The sequence below is a fragment of the Lissotriton helveticus genome, chromosome 12 (genome assembly GCF_964261635.1).
Source record: "Lissotriton helveticus chromosome 12, aLisHel1.1, whole genome shotgun sequence".
Classification (NCBI taxonomy): Eukaryota; Metazoa; Chordata; class Amphibia; order Caudata; family Salamandridae; genus Lissotriton; species Lissotriton helveticus.
Window position 1 is genome coordinate 584,163,629 of NC_136073.1, and position 18,664 is coordinate 584,182,292.

Sequence of the window (18,664 nt, forward strand, 5' to 3'; positions counted from 1 at the left end):
CTTCAGAAAACTCCAAAATACTCACAGTGACAACCAAGTATAGATGGCCAATGGTATTGCTGGCATGCCTACATATCTCACTGCCAGTTAAATATGAATTTTGTGTCCACTAACACAAAGTGGCTATCCCAGGTTTGGAGAGACAATGGCAAAAGGTCGCCATATTGTTTAAACACATCTGCTTAAGCTTGTACTGTGAGTAGGCAGCAGTATTTTTACCAACCATTCGATCGGAAGTCTTTACTAGGGATACTACTCTCACCCTTTTCAAACTGAGTGAGGTGCTAGTTTGCAATCCTGGATATGGATGCATCATGGCTAGTGCTTCCCAATGGCAGCTCGTCAAGAGATGGTAAAAATGTACCTGGGAGAAGGATGGCAGACAGAACTTAGGAATGTTAGCAGTGTGAAGCATTGATGGCTGTGACCTGGACAAACAAGCAGAAGAGTGGCACTGGACTATACTAAGCTAAGCAATACATTTCATTCTGGCAGGGTTAACTCAAGCAATCTCTTGTTAGCCTCAAAGTTATCATAACTGTGTCCTGTGAGTATAAAGAAAGGAGCTAGCACGTGTAAATACATGGTTGTTCAAGTGTATTACCAGGATGCTTGTGAGAACCGGTTTCATGGTCATGGAACATTATAAAGAAGATTCTTGCAAAGTCAGTTACTATGCGTCATCTACACAAGCAGAAAGGTCAATATGAGGAAAAAAGAATAATAATTGAACTTGGTAAAATGAGGTTGACTTCGCTGTGCAGGAATTTAAGACCTGCAGATCACAACAACTGTCAGCGGTGAGTACCTGCTCGCCATGCCACCTATCGTTTTTATAAACATCAATTAGAGCAAACAAGCACTAGTTGACATGGTAACTAAATAAAAAAGTAGCCAGACATCAGCCAAATACAAATCTCAGCCTAGAAGTGCAAACCCTATATGTTTGCAGGGGTTAATTGCTGATCAAAGGAGCAAGTAATTGTTATTGTACGCAGGCATTGATGGCAGTTTCAGAATTTTGAGACCCACCCCGAAACTCGAACCACAATGCAGCGAGCGAATTGGTGGGAGGATAAACCAGGGTTACATTCAGGATCTAATTTCTGTAGGGAATCCACCTTTTCTCTTTGGTGGCTCATATGATTCACTCTTTTTCTGGACCCTATTCTTGCTGCCTTTAACTCTGTTCAATTTTCTCTTGCTAATCAGGAGTCTAGTGTGATGTTGTGGAATTATCATTTATAGCACTAGTGTTATCTTCTTGTTCTTGTTAGGACGCCATACACGGTTCAGAGTGACTTAACTTGGAACCTTTGTTCATGATTCTATGAGAGCAGTTGGAGCCGGAGCTGCAGTGCCAGGACTGTTTTTTGTGCACAGATCCTTCATTGTTGCTGTGCCAGAGTTTACTACAATATAATAAATACTTTTTATGGATCATCAGTGTGGAGGTAGTCTTCATAGAGAGTGCCTGTAATCCCCTTCTTAACATAGTTAAATTGTCTCATTTGAACTTGCCTGTACGTCTAAAGCATATGGTGTAGATGATGAACCTATTGTGCCATCCATGATGGTGGCAGTGTAAATATGGCTTCAGGCCTACCCTTTGTGGGCCAACTGCTACAATGTCAAACCTGCGGCCAACCTGTCAAACCATTTTTTACTCCAAAATACTTCACTTTGAAATATTAATAAGTGACCACTATATATGTCTTGTAGGTCACAAGGTAGGTGGCTTGGAATTTAAAAGTTGGACATGTGGAAAATTAATTTGACCATTTCACAACAGTGACAAGGCTCCAGAAAGCGATTTTCAATATGGCAAAAGTAACTGCCCTATGTAGAAAACCTGAGTACAGATTAAAATATTAATACTGCTAACTCAGGAATGGGACCAGCTAGAAAAAAAATGTAAACTACTATTTTTAATAGTTCTTAAAAATTCAATTCAATGATGAAGTTGAATTTTTGATAAATGTTAAAGAACAATATTTTTGGGAAAGTTGCCTTTACACTGCAGTAGCACCTGGAGGCTACTTTACTTTGACACTTCAGCAACTGGGAGCCTGCACGTTGTAGTCAGAAATTCTTAGTTTGATTGACGGAGCATGCTGCATGGGCAAGAATGAGCCCTCAGGTCTCAGCAGAAAATTCAGGCTGGGACTGTAGTCATCTTGTTCATACAACAGCGTCAAATCCTACCTGACTGGTCTGGTGGAGGCACAGTTGTACGACACAATATTGAGAAAATAAATATTGAAATAAAGAAATATCACTAAAATACCAATCACAAACATATCATCACCTTATGCTTAAACATTAAAAATAAGTATAGAATACAAATATCACTGTTTAAAATATCCCCCAAAAAATAAAGAAACATAATATCATTACCTCATTCAGTGTATAGACCACTATACACATATCGAAATTAGGACAACCAAATATTACCAATAAATAAAAGAAAAACTTACAAAATACACCAAACTACTATTCTAAAACACAGTTAAATACTATGTAGCACATTAAAATATTAGAAAATATTTAATTTAAAAATAACTACTAACAATATAAACACAAAATAAAAGATTTCTAAAAAATCAACAGCCCACATTTTAACTTTAACTAAAAATAGAATATGCTTTTATACTTCCCTAATATAACAAACACCAACATACCAAAGCTGAAAATCAGCACAAAACCACCTTTCCCAACTCCAAACTCAACAAACGTTAAATTGCAAGTAAGCATGAGTTAATGCAAAACAACCCAAAACACTATACAGTTTAAAAAAACAGTAAAACAAAATAAAGCCAAAAAAAGCCTATTTTTCAAACGTGTGACAGAAGGCTTTGGCCACCTTGGCATTGAGCCAGCACATGCCATTTTGAGCTGGTTTGGAGCTGGGTAAACAGTAAGCACTGAAAAAGTGCGTAGGGTTACCCGGGGATCTTTAACCCCATTGGTAGTAATTGTCTATAAGTCATGTATACCCACTAGCTATTGCCAGCCATACATTTCTCACCTCAAGATACCCTTGTGAGAATACCTATTGGGGCTGCAGACATTCTGTAGCGGTCTGAACCTGCTGTGTATGATCTAAAAGGAGCCCTGAAGAACTGGCCCTACACCCTCTTGTAACCAAAACAAAAGTGGACTCCCATATTTAGTTGGCTTACCTCCAGCATGGCTATAGGGAACCAACATGCTGCAAGAGCCATTGTCCCTGAAGTGCACAGCTGACCATTGGCAACTGGGCCTTGACTGTTGGCCTCTGCATGACACTCTGAGAGTCTCTAACTGCCTTTCCCATAGATCCTGGGCCTCGACCTTGTACTTACTTCTGACGGTCCTATGGGGGATAGGTGTGGTGTCTGAGATTGAGAGGCTATAGTTGGCAATCCCCCACAGATACTTGTGCAAGATTCATATGCACAAGAGGAATCTATAAGTTGATAAGTTGAGTACTGGAGTTCTGAAGCTGAAAGAATATGAACTGCCTTTCCCACCACAGCAATGAACTTCTCATCCTTGACAGTTAAGGGTTAATTTCTACATTGGGAAGATCAAGGATGCATGGAGTCTGTAAATATCACTCCGCTTCCCTTGACTAACATACCCACCACCTGGTTTTAATTGGTTCTTTGGGCATGCTGGGTGCCTTCTGAAGATCTCTGTACTGGGGTGAATGTATGACATTGTTCTGCATTCTGTCCATCAACTGTTGTTTTTGCGGGTGCCTTCTGAAGGACACTAGTCTCGGTCAACGTGTTGGCATTTACTCTCACTCATTGTACTGACAGCATTAAAGGCCAATCTGCAGCTAAGATGAAAAACCTGCCTCCATGATGGTTTGTTTATATCACCTTATGCCCCTCCTGTTGATGGAGGTCACTCATTAAAGTAGCGATCCCTCCACACAATGTGTGGACCCCCCTGGATCAACATCTTCCAGCTCAACAGTTGATCCACGCTTTCCTTGATAGAACTCACAATAAGACCCTGCAACTCCTCTAGGAGCTCAATTACACATGCTGAATTCTTGATCCAGATTTTAGTTCCCTGCTAGGTCACATGTTAGAATTTAACCAAAAGCATGCATTCCATTATCAAGGAGAATGCCCTGCCTTAGTCTATTGAAGACCAGTAACAGAAAACTCAGTCTTCTACACCGTTTAAGCAGTGCTGGTCCAACAGGCACTGCATGCAGCTTAGCTAAGGGGGAGATTTGACATTACTGCACCTTGCGGAAGAGCACTGATTTTGCCCTGCAACATGCATAGAAAATCCTTACACTTGCTAGAAACAAAAATACGTTTTTTAGCTTCATTTGGATGTGATACCGTATAGTGGTATCTTCTCAAACACACACACAGCCAGTAGGTTTCCAGCCACCTCCACAATATTTGATAATCTAGTAACTTTGTCTCTTACCTAGAGGAGTTCTTTTTCACAACTTTCCACGGAGGTCTGTAAAAATGAAAGAGAAATGAGAACAGTTGTAAATAATGCCCTTTTGGCTTATAGTAGGTGTGTTTTTTCAATTTAGATCCACACTTAAGACTCAGACTTTGGTTCACTATGACACTTCACCACCAGACTGCAGATGAGGACGAGGGTCACCTCGGCTGTAAATTATGTTGGAAGGTTTGGTCGAATGAAAGGTTTGCACTTGTATTAATATAACAATTGTCCAGTGGGACTCATCCAAATGTGGTACTTTCTTATGTATTTTAGAGGAATAAAGACTTACCCAGACTTATTTATCATACCAAATTAATTACAATGAATACAAAACACAAGACTGATATAGTTTGCATCTTGTAATGTTTTGACTCCAGTAAAGTGTAACAATCAACAAACTAAGTAATCATAGTGCAGACGACAAAGTGCTCCGATAATGAACATATATATATATATATATATATATATAGAACATACATGAAAGACACTGTACAATTCCTAGTGGTTGTATGAATTGATTGATACAATTTATAACAGGGTTTGCATATGTCTGTGTGGAATCCCTTGAAGTTAAATTACACCTAACACAGAGGTCTACAAACTTTTTGATGCTGAGACCCTCCTGTCAAAAATATTTAGGTAGAAGGAACTCCTCCTGACAAAAATTTCTAGAACATGGTACTCTTCATAATTGACAACTACCGACAACCATAAACCTCCCCCAATTCCCATAGCAAATAATTTTTACAGTGGGAAAATAATAATAAGCAATGTTTATCAAACCAAAGGTCAGCGAGAATGGGGGTGTGGTCAAAGGTGTGGCTAAAAATAAAGGGCCTCATTTATGAGGAATTGGTGTAGAGCCGAGTCGCAAGTCTTCTTGCAGCGCTATCCTATGCCAAAATGAAAGGGAAGGAATGCACCTTATTTATGAAATATGGTGAATTCCTGTCCTTTTCCACTGCGTTGGCGCAGAAATTGCTGCCTAGCGCCAATGAAGCAGGATTTGTTTTGTGCAGGAATTGACACCTCCCTGCACAAAAGCAATCCTGAGAGGGGGTTTCCTCTTTCAATGTGAGCTGCAGAATGCAGCACACATGGAAAGAGGAAAAAACGAGGAGTGAAAACATTTCTCCTTGTTACGCCTGCTGTGGGGAGGGGTAAGGTTTTGAAGCTGCCCCAGGTTTACATGGTTTTGTAAATCTGGGGCAGCATCAAAATCCATGGGTGTTGCACGGGAACACCCACGCAATGCCCATGGAACGCCTAATTGACAGAGTAAGACAACGCAGTGACTTGTGCTGCTTTGTCTTACTCTATATCTATGAGGCCATGCAAAGCCATGCAGGGTGACTTTGCATCATCTCATAGATATGATTGAGAAGCTTGTACCACTGGAGGTTCAAAAAAAGTGACGCTCCGGCGGCGCAAGCCTCACATAAATTAACCTCAAAATATTTTGTTCGTTTTTTAGCTCTTTCACCATCAGGTAGCTACTAATGAGATAATGGGTAGCTTAAATGAAAAATAAATTTTAAAAAGTTGTTACTCAGTGAGAAATTCACTGTAGTACATTAGGAAACCTCTATTAGTTAATGCACTGCAGAGGTCTGTGTGTAACCAGAGATCCACAGAATTACATTTGGTTGGTGCAGTGGAGAATAGTGACTTGTGTATTTTTAGTACTATGACCTCACAGCCTGTGACAGCAAGCACTGCGAATGTGTAAGTCCTTATTCTATACTTGCATTATACATTATAAAATAGACTGCTACAAACTGTGCAAATCGTTTTAGGTTAAAATGGAGCTTCCAAAATGGAGATTTTTTTTATACCAGACCGTAAAAAATGCGTTTTTGGGTTTTTTGCATAACTGTCCCTTTAACACCTCCTCAGGGGTGCTAAGTGCTGTTTAAATGCAATTACGATTAAAAACATGCACTTCACAGCCCAGTTGTTAACTCTTCTTACTACCACTAAAAAACACATCTTTGCCATCACAATGCTTGGATTGATTCAAGCACATAAAGCCAGAACTGCTCCCAAGCACCCTTTACATTTGCAGATTTACTCGCCCACTTGCATTTCCTTCAGGCAAGCAGGCACCCTGGTACGATGGATTGTTTTACCTGCCTGCCCTTCCTTTTCCTTTCACAGCACAGGAGACTCAATTAACTTCAGCTTGATCATTGAAGCATCGGGATGGTTGTCATTTTCCTTTTGACATGTTTTAGATTCCAGACAGAAGTGAGGCCTGGAAATGTACAACCCCCTTCCCAGGACTCCACGGCCTCCCTGGGGGTCGAGCCCTACAGATTGAAGTCCTAACAACCAAGAGGGAGGGTTCATCGACGTTTTGACCCCGTGTGACTGTTGGGGTCTCTTCAGGACACAGTGATCTGACTAGCAGACCTACACATAAGAGAAACCGAAATAAAAACTAAATTTCGAAGTCCTGTGCTGTTACATACTGTAAACTTCCATTAAGCACTCAATAAGCAACTAATCACCGAATAGTGAGTTTCCTTTCCTACCAGAAAGAACAACCAGGTATCCGACCTATGTATAATAAAAGGCAATGAAAATAATTATCTGAGTTCCTCACAACTCATTGCGCATATATATGTTGATGGTTATGATATGATGATACAGAGAATTTGTAGAGCGCTCGTTCACCAGCGGTTTCTTGGTGCTGAGTAGGGGGGGTGCGTGGACATGTGCAGCGGAAAGCTATTAATCGTAGGCCCGGGAGAAAAGCCACGTCTTGAGGGACTTTCTTAACATGGGATAGGAATGGATTTGGCGTAGTTCAGGAGAAAGAGTATTCCAGAACTGAGGTGCCAGGAACGCAAAACGAAGTCCACCAAGTTTTTTCCGTTTAAAGGAGTGCGGGGTCAGGAGATTGGAGCTAGCAGAGCGAAGAGCACGGAGGGGGACATAGCGCTGAATTCTATTGGCGATGAAGTTTGGCCTGTGGGATGACAGGGTTCTGTGTATCAAGCAGCTCAGTTTAAAGAGACAGCGCTGGGCAACAGGGAGCCAATGAAGGCTCCTAAGCAGGGATGTTACATGATGTGATCTGGGCTGCCCGTACACAAGTCTGGCTGCTTGGTTCTGTACCAGTTGAAGTCTCTGTAGCTGATAGGCGGGGATTCCGCCTATCAGCCTTTGAGCACAAGAAAAGAATGTGCACGAACAGTGTGCATACAAGGTGACTCAATCAGAAAGGGTAGGACAGTGGGACCTCAAGTCCTTCTACGACACATGAGAAGGTACCACTTTTGAATGAGTCCCACTGGACAGTTGTTATATTAATACATACCTGCCCTGGTCCACATGGGCAGATAGGGTTGTCCTTGCTAATTAACACGGATCTACACTTGTAGGCATATTTTAGGGTCCCAATTAACATACCTATGGCCTATGAGTGGGAAAATGTAGGTCTTACAAGATTAATTCTAACTGTGGTGACCTCTTGACCTACTGAGTATGTTAAAGTAAGCCCCACTGATTGTAGACAATCTCTCCTATATCATTATAGTTTTTAGATCATAACAGAGCAGATCTTTTGTCCTGATTGTCTTCCGCCCCCAGCACAACATAATATTTGGTTACTGGTGACTGGATATCATTTTCCAATTTCAGTTTCTCATTTAACAACTTAATAAATAGTGGGATTGAAAGTTTTGGATCATTTCAACATTACCAATTTGATTAACAAACTTGGAAAAGGTGATTTTTAAGCCCACAGCTGGAGTGTGCTAATATCCCTCTTGCCATGGATTCATCTGTTAATTATTAAGAGAATTGGAGAGCACCTGGTTACTCTGAAGAGTGTCCCAGTACTAGACAGAAACACCATGTCGTTGTCAGATTGAGTCAGAAACCGATAAGGCCCAACTAGTCCTACTAACTCTGCCCAATGAGCCATGTCTTAAGATTTTTACAGAACCTTGCCCTTAATGGTTTGAGTCTCAGGTTGAATGGCATTGAGTTCCACAGCTTGGCTGCCCATAGTCCAAAAAGTAGCCCCCCCAGTCGCATTCTGGGCACTCTAGAGATCACGATCAGAGCGGTTTCACAGGATCTAAGATGTCTTGTGGGGATATAGGTTTTAATCAAGGGAAAGAGATGGCTAGGACCTCTCTGATTCAGTATCCCAAGCATAAAACAGAGTGCTTTAAAAGAGACTCAATGCTTTATGAGGAGCCAGCGTAATTCGGAAAGACCCGGACTAATGGCAAGCTATTTTGGAATTCTTAGTAGCATTCGGGCTGCTGCTTTTTGTCCTCTTTGAAGCATTCACAGTCTGCCTTTGGAGACCCCCAGATAGAGCACATTACAATAGTCAAGCTGGTACTCCAAAAGAGCATGAATTACCGTCTTTTTACCTGAGTATGGTATAAGCCCTAAAATCTTCGTCAACAGCTTCAACACTCCAAAACAAGTTCCCACCGTGGCCTTGATATGACTCTCAAATGAGAACTATGCATCAAAAATGATGCCCAGATTTTTCACTCTGGGTTTAGGGATCAAAGTGGGGCCCATTTCACAAGGCCACCATGCGGAGGCCCGGATTGAAGGCTGTTTACAGAACACCATTACCTTTGTCTTTCCTGCATTGAATTTCAGACAACTGGCATGCATCCATGCCGTGAGGTCACCCAAACAAGACTTAAAGTTCGCTGCAGCTCTGCCACCATCTTGTGCCAGTGCGATGATTAGCTGAATGTCATCAGCATAGGACACCATTCTCATGCCATGGTGCTCAATTACAACCGCCAGGGGGCGGAGGTACAGGTTGAAAAGAGTAAGACTCAGTGCTGAACCCTGTGGCACTCCCTGTCTGCTGAAGGGGAATGATACCAGAAGTGTATGGCTTGTGGAGCACCTGAAAAGAGAGCCTGTGAAGTAAATCTGCAAGCCAAACAAAAAATCTTCCCCCTATGCCCTGTGCCCACAACCATTCTAGCAGCGCAGCATGTGAGACTGTATCGAACTCTGCATGTAGATCAAGCATAACAAGGGCACCAGTTTTCCCTTCATCTGCCACTCTTTATAGCGCCTCAGAAGCTAGAAGCAGGGCGGATTCCTTGCTATACTGTGGCATAAATCCTGATTGTGTCTCACGAAGAAGAACTTCATTAGTTTAAAGTTAACATACTTTTCAGCCATATTTGCGATGAGAGGAAGCAGGGAAATTGGACTGAAATTCTTGGGTTTAGAAGGGTCCAGTTATGCTTTTTTAAGGAGAGGAATCACAATAGCGTGCTTCCACTCAGCTGGAAGTTGACAGGCTGCAAATTACAGATTAATCACAGTACATCATATAGGATAAAGGATAGTAAGCTCAAGCTCCAGAATAGCCGGGGGCGCAGGGTCTAATGGAGAGCCAGATTTGATTTTGGCAGCTATAGAGCAGGAGTTTTCCACTGAGATGCTCTTAATCCTAAAGGATCCTTCTTGAGAAGGATTAGAAGTCATTTTCGGTGGAGAAAAGCTGTAGTTCTTATCAGTTTCTGGAAAAGAAGCATAGAGGGATGACATTTTATCAGAGATAAAGTGAGCAATCTGATTGCAGCTACTAATATTTTGGCACTCTAACAACTGACACTGTGCTCAAGGACATGAAAGTAGTAACTATTCTGAATATTTTGCGGGGAGATTTTTTAGCCGTATCTATCTTTTGTTTAAAGAATTGTGTCAGAGCAAGCATTATCTGCTCATGGTATTCCTTTAGCGCAAGCAGGTAGATATCTTTGTCTAGAATGCAATAGCTCTTACGCCACTTGCGTTCAAGGCACTTGCTTGACTTATTGATCTGCACAAGGTCCTCCGTAAACCACATCGCAGAATTCCTGGAGCAAGAAATGTATTGTAAGTAAGGAAAACATCCAGAAGACGGCTTTAACATCAATTTATTAGCACCCACCGGTGGAGGTAGTAACTACCATGACCTCTCAACTGGAACTTCCTGGAACATCTGCCAAGAGAGTTCTGATGATACCCTTACATTCTTTATGTGCATCATCAGTTAAAGGAGAAATTACAACACATCTCCCCTTGAACACATTATATGAGAGAAAGGAAAAAAAGGCAAGCAAAATATAATAAAGATATGGAATTGTGAAAATAAGAAAACAAAAAGATAAAAGAACTCAAGTAATTACAATGAGAAAAGGAACAAATCATGTATTGACACATTACAGCAAAGTGAAAAACCAGAAACTAACATCATTGCAATACATAATCATTAAGATAAGAAGGAGAACATCTCACTCTTTTGTCACGGCTAGAGAACTCAGACTGACATGCAGGTTGACTGCTAGAGACCCCATTTTGATGCCCTGCTCCTTGTTACATAAAGAAAGTCGAGACATGCTCCAAGTATTGCCATAATCCAAAACCACAACATTTTAAAAAACTTTGATGGTGCATTTGGCTCAAAATTTTTGTTTCACCTTTGGGAGACCACATAGCTTTCTTAACATACACCAAATCACCAACCTTCCATATCCGACTGCACAAACACATTGGCATCATATTTTTGTTTGTACTTTTCTTGATAATTCAATATTCTGGGATCAGTAGTTGTAGCATTACGACCTCTCACACATAACCACAAATGATTAAGTTTGGAACCAGCTATCCTACCCTTAAGTTTCATGAAAGGTGAACAACCAGTGAGTGTGACACAATTGGGTGTGTTCCTATGAGCCCATAGTTTTTCACGCAAAATATTTTTAAGAGATAACCCTGACTCACAAGCCTTACACTCCTATTCAAGCTTTTAACTAAACCCTTGGCTTGTGGAGCATAAAGAGCAGTGCGATGATGGGTAATAGAGAGCTCTTTTTGGAAAACTTCCATCTCTTGTGAGGTGAATTGAAAACCATTATCACTCACCACAGTTTGAGGTATACCCTCACACACAAATGCATCCTTAACCCCTTCGACGCTCATGACGAGCTCAGCTCGTCATGGAGTTTCCATTGTAAATACATGAGGAATTTGCAAGGGCCTTAGCATCCAAGTGGTTAAGAAAGTCAACCATGTTCTTAGTTACAATAGAGCTCATACAACATGCTGAAACCCATTTAGAAGTATAGTCCACCAGAACTACTACGAACCTCTCATTAGAAGAAAGAGCTTCAAAAGGTCCCACTATGTCTACACCCAGTTTAGTGAAAATGTGGGTCGGTTTGAGCACCGCTTTTAATTTGCTTATGTTAATGTAACTCAGTTTACTGTGCTCCACGGTTCACTCCCCACTCAGGAGTGAGGAAGGTAATCAAAACAAATAAAGCAAGTCTTTTGATCGGCTTGTCTCCTTGGGCACAAGTGTGGGCTGGATCTCCAGCATTAATTTAGTAAGCCAACAACTCAATTCTTCATTTCAATGATTTCATTTTAATTCAAATCCATGGTTTACAACGCAATCCATAATGTTGATTCACATCATTCAAAATCTCTTAATAATCATCAATATAACATTCTTTTCATTATTAGCATGAAATGGCCTCCCAATGCATTTCGGCGCCGCAGCGCCTTTATCAAGGGACCTGTTGGTCAAAATACAATTGACGGAGTGGCGGGCGGAAAACATAAGGGAATTGATGAGAGTGGCTAATGGCTACGCCTAGGCGCTAAGGTAGCTGGAACTTGTATTTCTGGAAAAACAATAAAGCTAAAAAATAAGGTTAAAAAATGATTAACCGAATGTGCCATGACAAGGAATCCATAATATTCAAGTTGGACTGTTAGCGTATATTTGCAGGTAACATAAAAACTCCACTCTTTCATTAAGCCCCCCCCGGTCTTAGAGTTTTTAAGCAATAAATCCAGTAATTTTCTCTCTTTAAAAGTTGCGCTTTATTGTTTTTCCAGAAATACAAGTTCCAGCTACCTTAGCGCCTAGGCGTAGCCATTAGCCACTCCCATCAATTCCCTTATGTTTTCCGCCCGCCACTCCGTAGATCACAAACGGAGTTCAGCGGAGTAGCAGTCAGAGCGGCATGTAACAGAGCTTCGATTACCGGTAAGCGGCATTTGAGTAACATTAGCGTTTTAGCATACTGAGCACATGCGAACTTAACCCCCAGATGCCGGTAATGTTAGTTTACACCGAGGATGACTATGTTAGCGGGTCAATAACCATAAGATACCGCATTTCTCTAAAGCTATCAGCGATCCCCACACTAACGGACACCACACCCACTTACGCATAAGCTTGTAGAAATTCCTAAACGCTTAGCGGCTGTCTTCTCGTTTTTAAACTAATACACGACTTCATCTATATCCATGTTGCCATTTAGCCTACGGTCAGACAGGGGGAATGATACATCGTTTAAGGGTAATGGTAGTTTATAGTTTACTTTTAAAGTAGACATGACATATGCAGTAGACAATATTAACAGTGAGTTAAATAAACAATTCACCTTAGTGCAGTTCATTTATTTATTTTTAGCAACGATTATGTTTAAGTCAATAGCTAGTTATAGCACTATGTGGTTGGCGATAGTAAAGTAGTACTAATCAATTGTATTTTGACCAACAGATCCCTTGATAAAGGCGCTGCCGCGCCGAAATGCATTGGGAGGCCATTTCATGCTAATAATGAAAAGAATGTTATATTGATGATTATTAAGAGATTTTGAATGATGTGAATCAACATTATGGATTGCGTTGTAAACCATGGATTTGAATTAAAATGAAATCATTGAAATGAAGAATTGAGTTGTTGGCTTACTAAATTAATGCTGGAGATCCAGCCCACACTTGTGCCCAAGGAGACAAGCCGACCAAAAGACTTGTTTTATTTGTTTTGTACACCCAGTTTAGACCATGGTCACTCAGGCAAAGCAACAGGCGAGAGTGGAGCTGAAGAGACTTTCCTTTACTTATCATTGCTAGCACAAGAAAACACACTTTAACCACAGCTTCCACCTGGCGATCAACCTCAGGCCACCAATACGTTTCTCTGACTCGGTTAAACTGCGTCCAAGGTGACCTTCATGCGTGAAATTGATAATCTTTTCACGCATGTGAGAGGGAGGAACTAACCGCTGACCACTACAGAGTTCCCCATCAACAATGTTAAGCTCATCACGAACATTCCAAAATCCTCTGACATACTGAGGAATATCCTCAAAAACAGGCCAACCATTCACAACATAACTCCTAACAGTATTCCTAGATGTATCCGTAAGAAAACTGGCTTCCAATTCAGTTTTATTTAGAGCAGGATCTTTGACCCATGCAACAACCCCTTCATTGCTTTCAGTAACAAATTTGTCAAGTGGCATCCTGGAAAGATAATCAGCAGGAATATTTTTTAATCCAGGCAAATATTCCACTGTTAAATTGTACTCCCAAAGTCCCTCCAACCATCTCTTAATCCTGGGAGTGGTGTTCTCAACATTCCTACGAGCAAATATGTGGACCAGTGGTTTATGGTCAAACCTGACAAGAAAAGGTAAACCCCAGAGGTAAAACCTTAAATGGTTGATCGCCTGAATACAAACTAATGCCTCTTGTTTCATCACCGTGTAGCATTCCTCTGCCCCTTTGAGAGAACGGGAGGCAAAATAAATAAGTTTCTCATTACCATCAATGATCTGTGACAAAACGGCACCTAACCCACGTAAACTTGCATCCTTGGTAAGTATGGTTTTCTTTGTAACATCGAAATGACCCAAAGTAGACATGCAAACAATACCACTTTTGAATTTGTTGAAAGCAAGAATGCATTCTCCCGACCATATGAACTCTGCACCCTTTTTAAGTAGAAGCCTTAAAGGTTGTACAACACTAGAAAAATTGTTGATAAACTTGGAGTATTACTCCGATAATCCTAGGAAAGATTTGACTTGATCTTTGTTGATGGGAGCAGGAGCTTGAGCTGTCGCCTAAACCAAATCAATCTTGGGACTGATTCCTTCATTAGAAATGAATGTCCTAAGTAAGATACAGACTCCACCCTAAATTTATATTTTTCTCTCTTAAGAGTGAGACCGGGTTCCTATAATCTGGATAGAACTTTTAATAAGGTAAAATCATGGCTGGCTCTATCTTTACCATGGACATGTATGTCGTCCTAAAAAAACAAAACTGGATTAATACCATCCAGGACCTCCTTCATCAACCTCTGGAAGCATGCAGTGGCAGATGCCAAACCAAATGGCATTCTTATGAATATGTAAGCTCCCAGAGGTGTGAAAAAGAGGTTAGGGCTCTGGAATCCTCATGTAGCATGGCTTGGTGATAAGCGGACGACAAATCCATTACACTGAAAAAACGTGCACCGCCAAGTTTTGGAAGAGCTTTATTTATATTAGGTAAAGGCTGTCTGTCGACCCATGTACAATTGTTCAGACTTCTCAAGTCGACACACATCCTAATCTTGCTACCTTTGTCTTTGGGCACCAAAACGATTGGAGCCAACCATTCAGAGGATTCAATTTCCTCAATGACCCCCATTGCAAGTAATCTGTCAAGCTCTTCTTGGAGAGGTCCTACCATAAGATTTGGTACTTTCTTAACTTTGTGAATTATAGGTTGTGCTTTCGCCTTTAAAATTATTTTGTGCTTCAAACCATAAAGGAGCCCCAACTTGTAACTGACCTCCGCAGGATATTTCTCAATAATTATCATTGTCATTCCCCAAATGCGCGACAATCATCACTTGTTCTTGAGAATTGGGGTTTAAAATCATGCCCAAATCTCTTTTATGACGCCAACCTAACAAATTATCACCTCTTCTGGCAATATACACCTTACCAACAGTTTCTCTGTCCTTAAAAATAATGGTCTGAACAAAGTAACCAATTAAATCAATACTCCCCCCCCCCCCCAATAAGCAATAGGGTTAATGTCAGGTGGTCGTAATTTAATATTATCGTTACCAAATGTTTTGTCCCAAAAAGTATCACTTATGAGGGTATAAGGCAAACCTGAATCAGCTAAAACAGGTATAAGTGTGATGTTAACTTAAATAACACATTTAGGCATAGACAGATCGTCATTATCAACATTTTGAGTATCATGTACAGCTTGGGTGGTATCGGCAGTTATGAGATGGATGGCTTATTGAGAATACAATGTTTTATCTTCCACCAAGCTTACTTTTGCATTTCTGCACATGCGTGCATAATTACCTTTCTTTCCACAATTTCTGCAGAACATGGTTCTCGCAAAACAATTTGGATAGTAAGGACCATGGTTTTGACTACCACATCTAGGGCATTTTATTTTTGTATCCTTGTTAACATTGCTGCTTTTTCCTTTTTGTTTGTCATTCCTACCCACAGTTTTATCATGTTTAGGATGAATTCTATTAATAGTAGATGGCAAATCACTCATATCAATGTCATTAGAGTCATAGCTCTTGACAACAGCAACATTTTCATGAGGTAAAGCAAAATTTCGTATTTCTTTAACCCAATGTGTGGAATGTTCAATGCTCTCTACAAGGCTGATAGCATCTTTTAAATTAGAGTTTTTAGACAATAACTTCTCTTGAATACCGGAATCATTTGTGCAACGTACAAGTTGGTCACGAATGAGCGAGTTTGTCAATTGTTCAAATTCACATGTTTACGCTAAGGATTTAAGAGCTGCTACGTAATTGCCAACCTTTTCACCTTTAGCTTGTATCCTCATGAATAACTAATGTCTCTCCATTATCATGTTGAGACGTGGTCCAAAATGTGTTTGAAGATGTTGTTGGTTAAAGCAGGAGTTGGTTTCCTTATATAAACTTCAGTAAAATCCATAAAATGTAGAATAAGAAGTGGATGACGAAAGTCTCTCATGAAAAATTAATGTCTATAATAAAAAAAAACAGTTACAGTCTCTTTTCCTTATTCTTCGTTTTTCCTTTCTTTTTTTGTTTCAAACAGGGAAGCCTGAATACATGTCAGTTTAGCCAGCGCTCTGTATAGGGTTGTGGTATTCTTTAAATCTCAAGACTTAGGGTTCTTATAAATACTTTTTCCAACCCCCTCTTCTGGGTTTCTTTCTTTTCTTTTTCTTTTCGTTCTATACATTTTTCTTCAGTCGTGTTCCTATATTGGGAACCCGAGCGAGCACTTGTATCAACTGATTGTTGTTCTTTGTGAAATGTGATGTTTATTTTATTTACATACATGTGAGTCATAAGTGCATGTGTTATGTGGCATGTGTTCTTCTGTGATATTGCTTTATTGATCACTGGATTCCAAAAATGAATTTCTAATGCTTTGATAGAATTGATTTTTCAAAAAACTAAAATAAAAAATTGAAAATCTGTTTTTTTTTTTTTTAGAGTGTCACGTGTGATTGTTAAAGGAATTATATAGTGGATATCAGTACTGGCAATTGTGTTGATGTTATAGGATTCTGAAATTGGCCTAGCCTTGCTTATTACGGCCATAACCCTCTATCGTGCAGAGATTGTTGCCAGGATACCCAGTGTCAACACGAACTGACGTGGGTCATGTGCATCACGTAAGGCCATAAATCGTAAGAGGATGTCAACACGGTAGGATCGTTGGCGTTCTCCTCACGCTCCCAAGCGCTGCAGCCACAACAATAATGGTTCCACACGACTCACTCCTGGGTAGCTCACGCAAGGTATTTTCAAACAATGCCAATACTCGTAACGGCAAAAACATCCAAAAGAGGTACAATAAAATTTTGGTTAGCAACAACCTTTACCTTAAATCCTTAGCTTATCCGCTTAAAGTTGAATAGTATAACAATAAATACAGAGTTTTTTTTCAAATTAATACGCAAAGACTGTGCTGGCACAGACTTTGAAATACGATGATAAAATAAGTTGCTTTGGCACGCGGGGTATATAGGTGGGTGCTTTTCTTTACTCATTGCCAGTATTGTAAATAAGGAAAATGTCCAGAAGATGGCTTTAACATCAATTTATCAGCACCCACCGGTGGAGGTAGCAACAACCGTGACCTCTCAACAGGAACTTCTTGGAACATCTGCCAAGAGAGTTCTGATGATGCACTTACATTCTCTACGTGCATCATCAGTGAAAGGAGAAATTACAACAAAATGTTCTTAGTTTTCCAAGGGGCTATATAATCTAGAGCCTCCCCAATCCAGGCCGAAACCTTCTGACCGGCAACTTGGGGGATTCATCTGTTATAACCACTGTTTGGTGCATGCAATTTCCCGATTATTTACTGCCAATGACTTGACATGTTTTAACACTTGGGTTACATTACAGGTTTAAAAAGTGTCAATCCTTGATGTCTTTTGCCAGAATAGACAATTCCTTAATAAGAAACTCTGGAATTCTTAAATACTAACTTGGAATTTGATTTACACAAGAACAATAAATTAAAGAGTTTTTTCTAAACAATCTATCCAATTATATGTCCTGCACTAGAGTGGCTTTGTGTTCTGGTTGTCATACCAGATTTGAAAAATCAAGGCAGACTCTTAGCCTTAATTTTTTCCTGTGGATATCAACCTAGGATGGAACAACTGAATGCCAGGTTTGGATTAGGCGCTAGTATTCAGTAAGGTAGGAAAAGAGTATGGCTGCACACTTAGCACACACACTGGACATAACCATGTCAAGAAGTGGACCATTAGACCCAGTAGAAAATGTATGGGACAGGGTCAAAGAGAAGCAGAGAGAGCATTATTTGAGTATCTCCTGGAGAAGCAGCATTGTTGCTCCCTTCTGATCAGAGGACTGTTCAACAGACGTCTACTTTGGTTAGTAAATAGACTTCTGCCTATGTTTGTTTTACCTCACTATACTATATGAAAAGCTATGTGGATAAGTCAAGCTCTGACACTGCCTTTAGTATAAGAGAACTTTGTAACCTAGAAAATATAGGTCTAGCCTTCCAATACCAGCACACCCCAAGTCTATATTATGATGGCCAGATGATTCCTTGTTACCAAGGACAAAATGTCACTGTATTCTGCTCATTAATCGTTGTATCAAGCATCTACGTCCAATTTGCTCAATCAATAGTAATAATAACTACAACTACCATAATGCATTTGTTAGAACATAAAAGTCCACAATGGAGCATCACGTCCTTAGTGAAATGGAGCTAGTTGGTACCCTTGGTGTATATGGCTATTGGGTAAACAATATTGGTTGATTTCACCAGGAAAAAAAAAAAGTCTAGCATCAAAAATATTTCAGAGCCAAGGGATTGGGCACAAATCATTGGTC

General features: G+C 40.3%; 1 protein-coding gene across 1 annotated transcript in view; it reads right to left on the minus strand.

Annotated features, from left to right (window-relative positions):
• INSRR (insulin receptor related receptor) overlaps positions 1 to 18,664 on the minus strand; it is a 673,583-nt gene that overhangs the window by 192,533 nt on the left and 462,386 nt on the right. Inside the window, exon 11 of the mRNA XM_078668487.1 lies at positions 4,438 to 4,473. Within this exon, the coding sequence (XP_078524613.1) occupies positions 4,438 to 4,473 (36 nt within the window). The remainder of the gene's footprint in view (positions 1 to 4,437; positions 4,474 to 18,664) is intronic.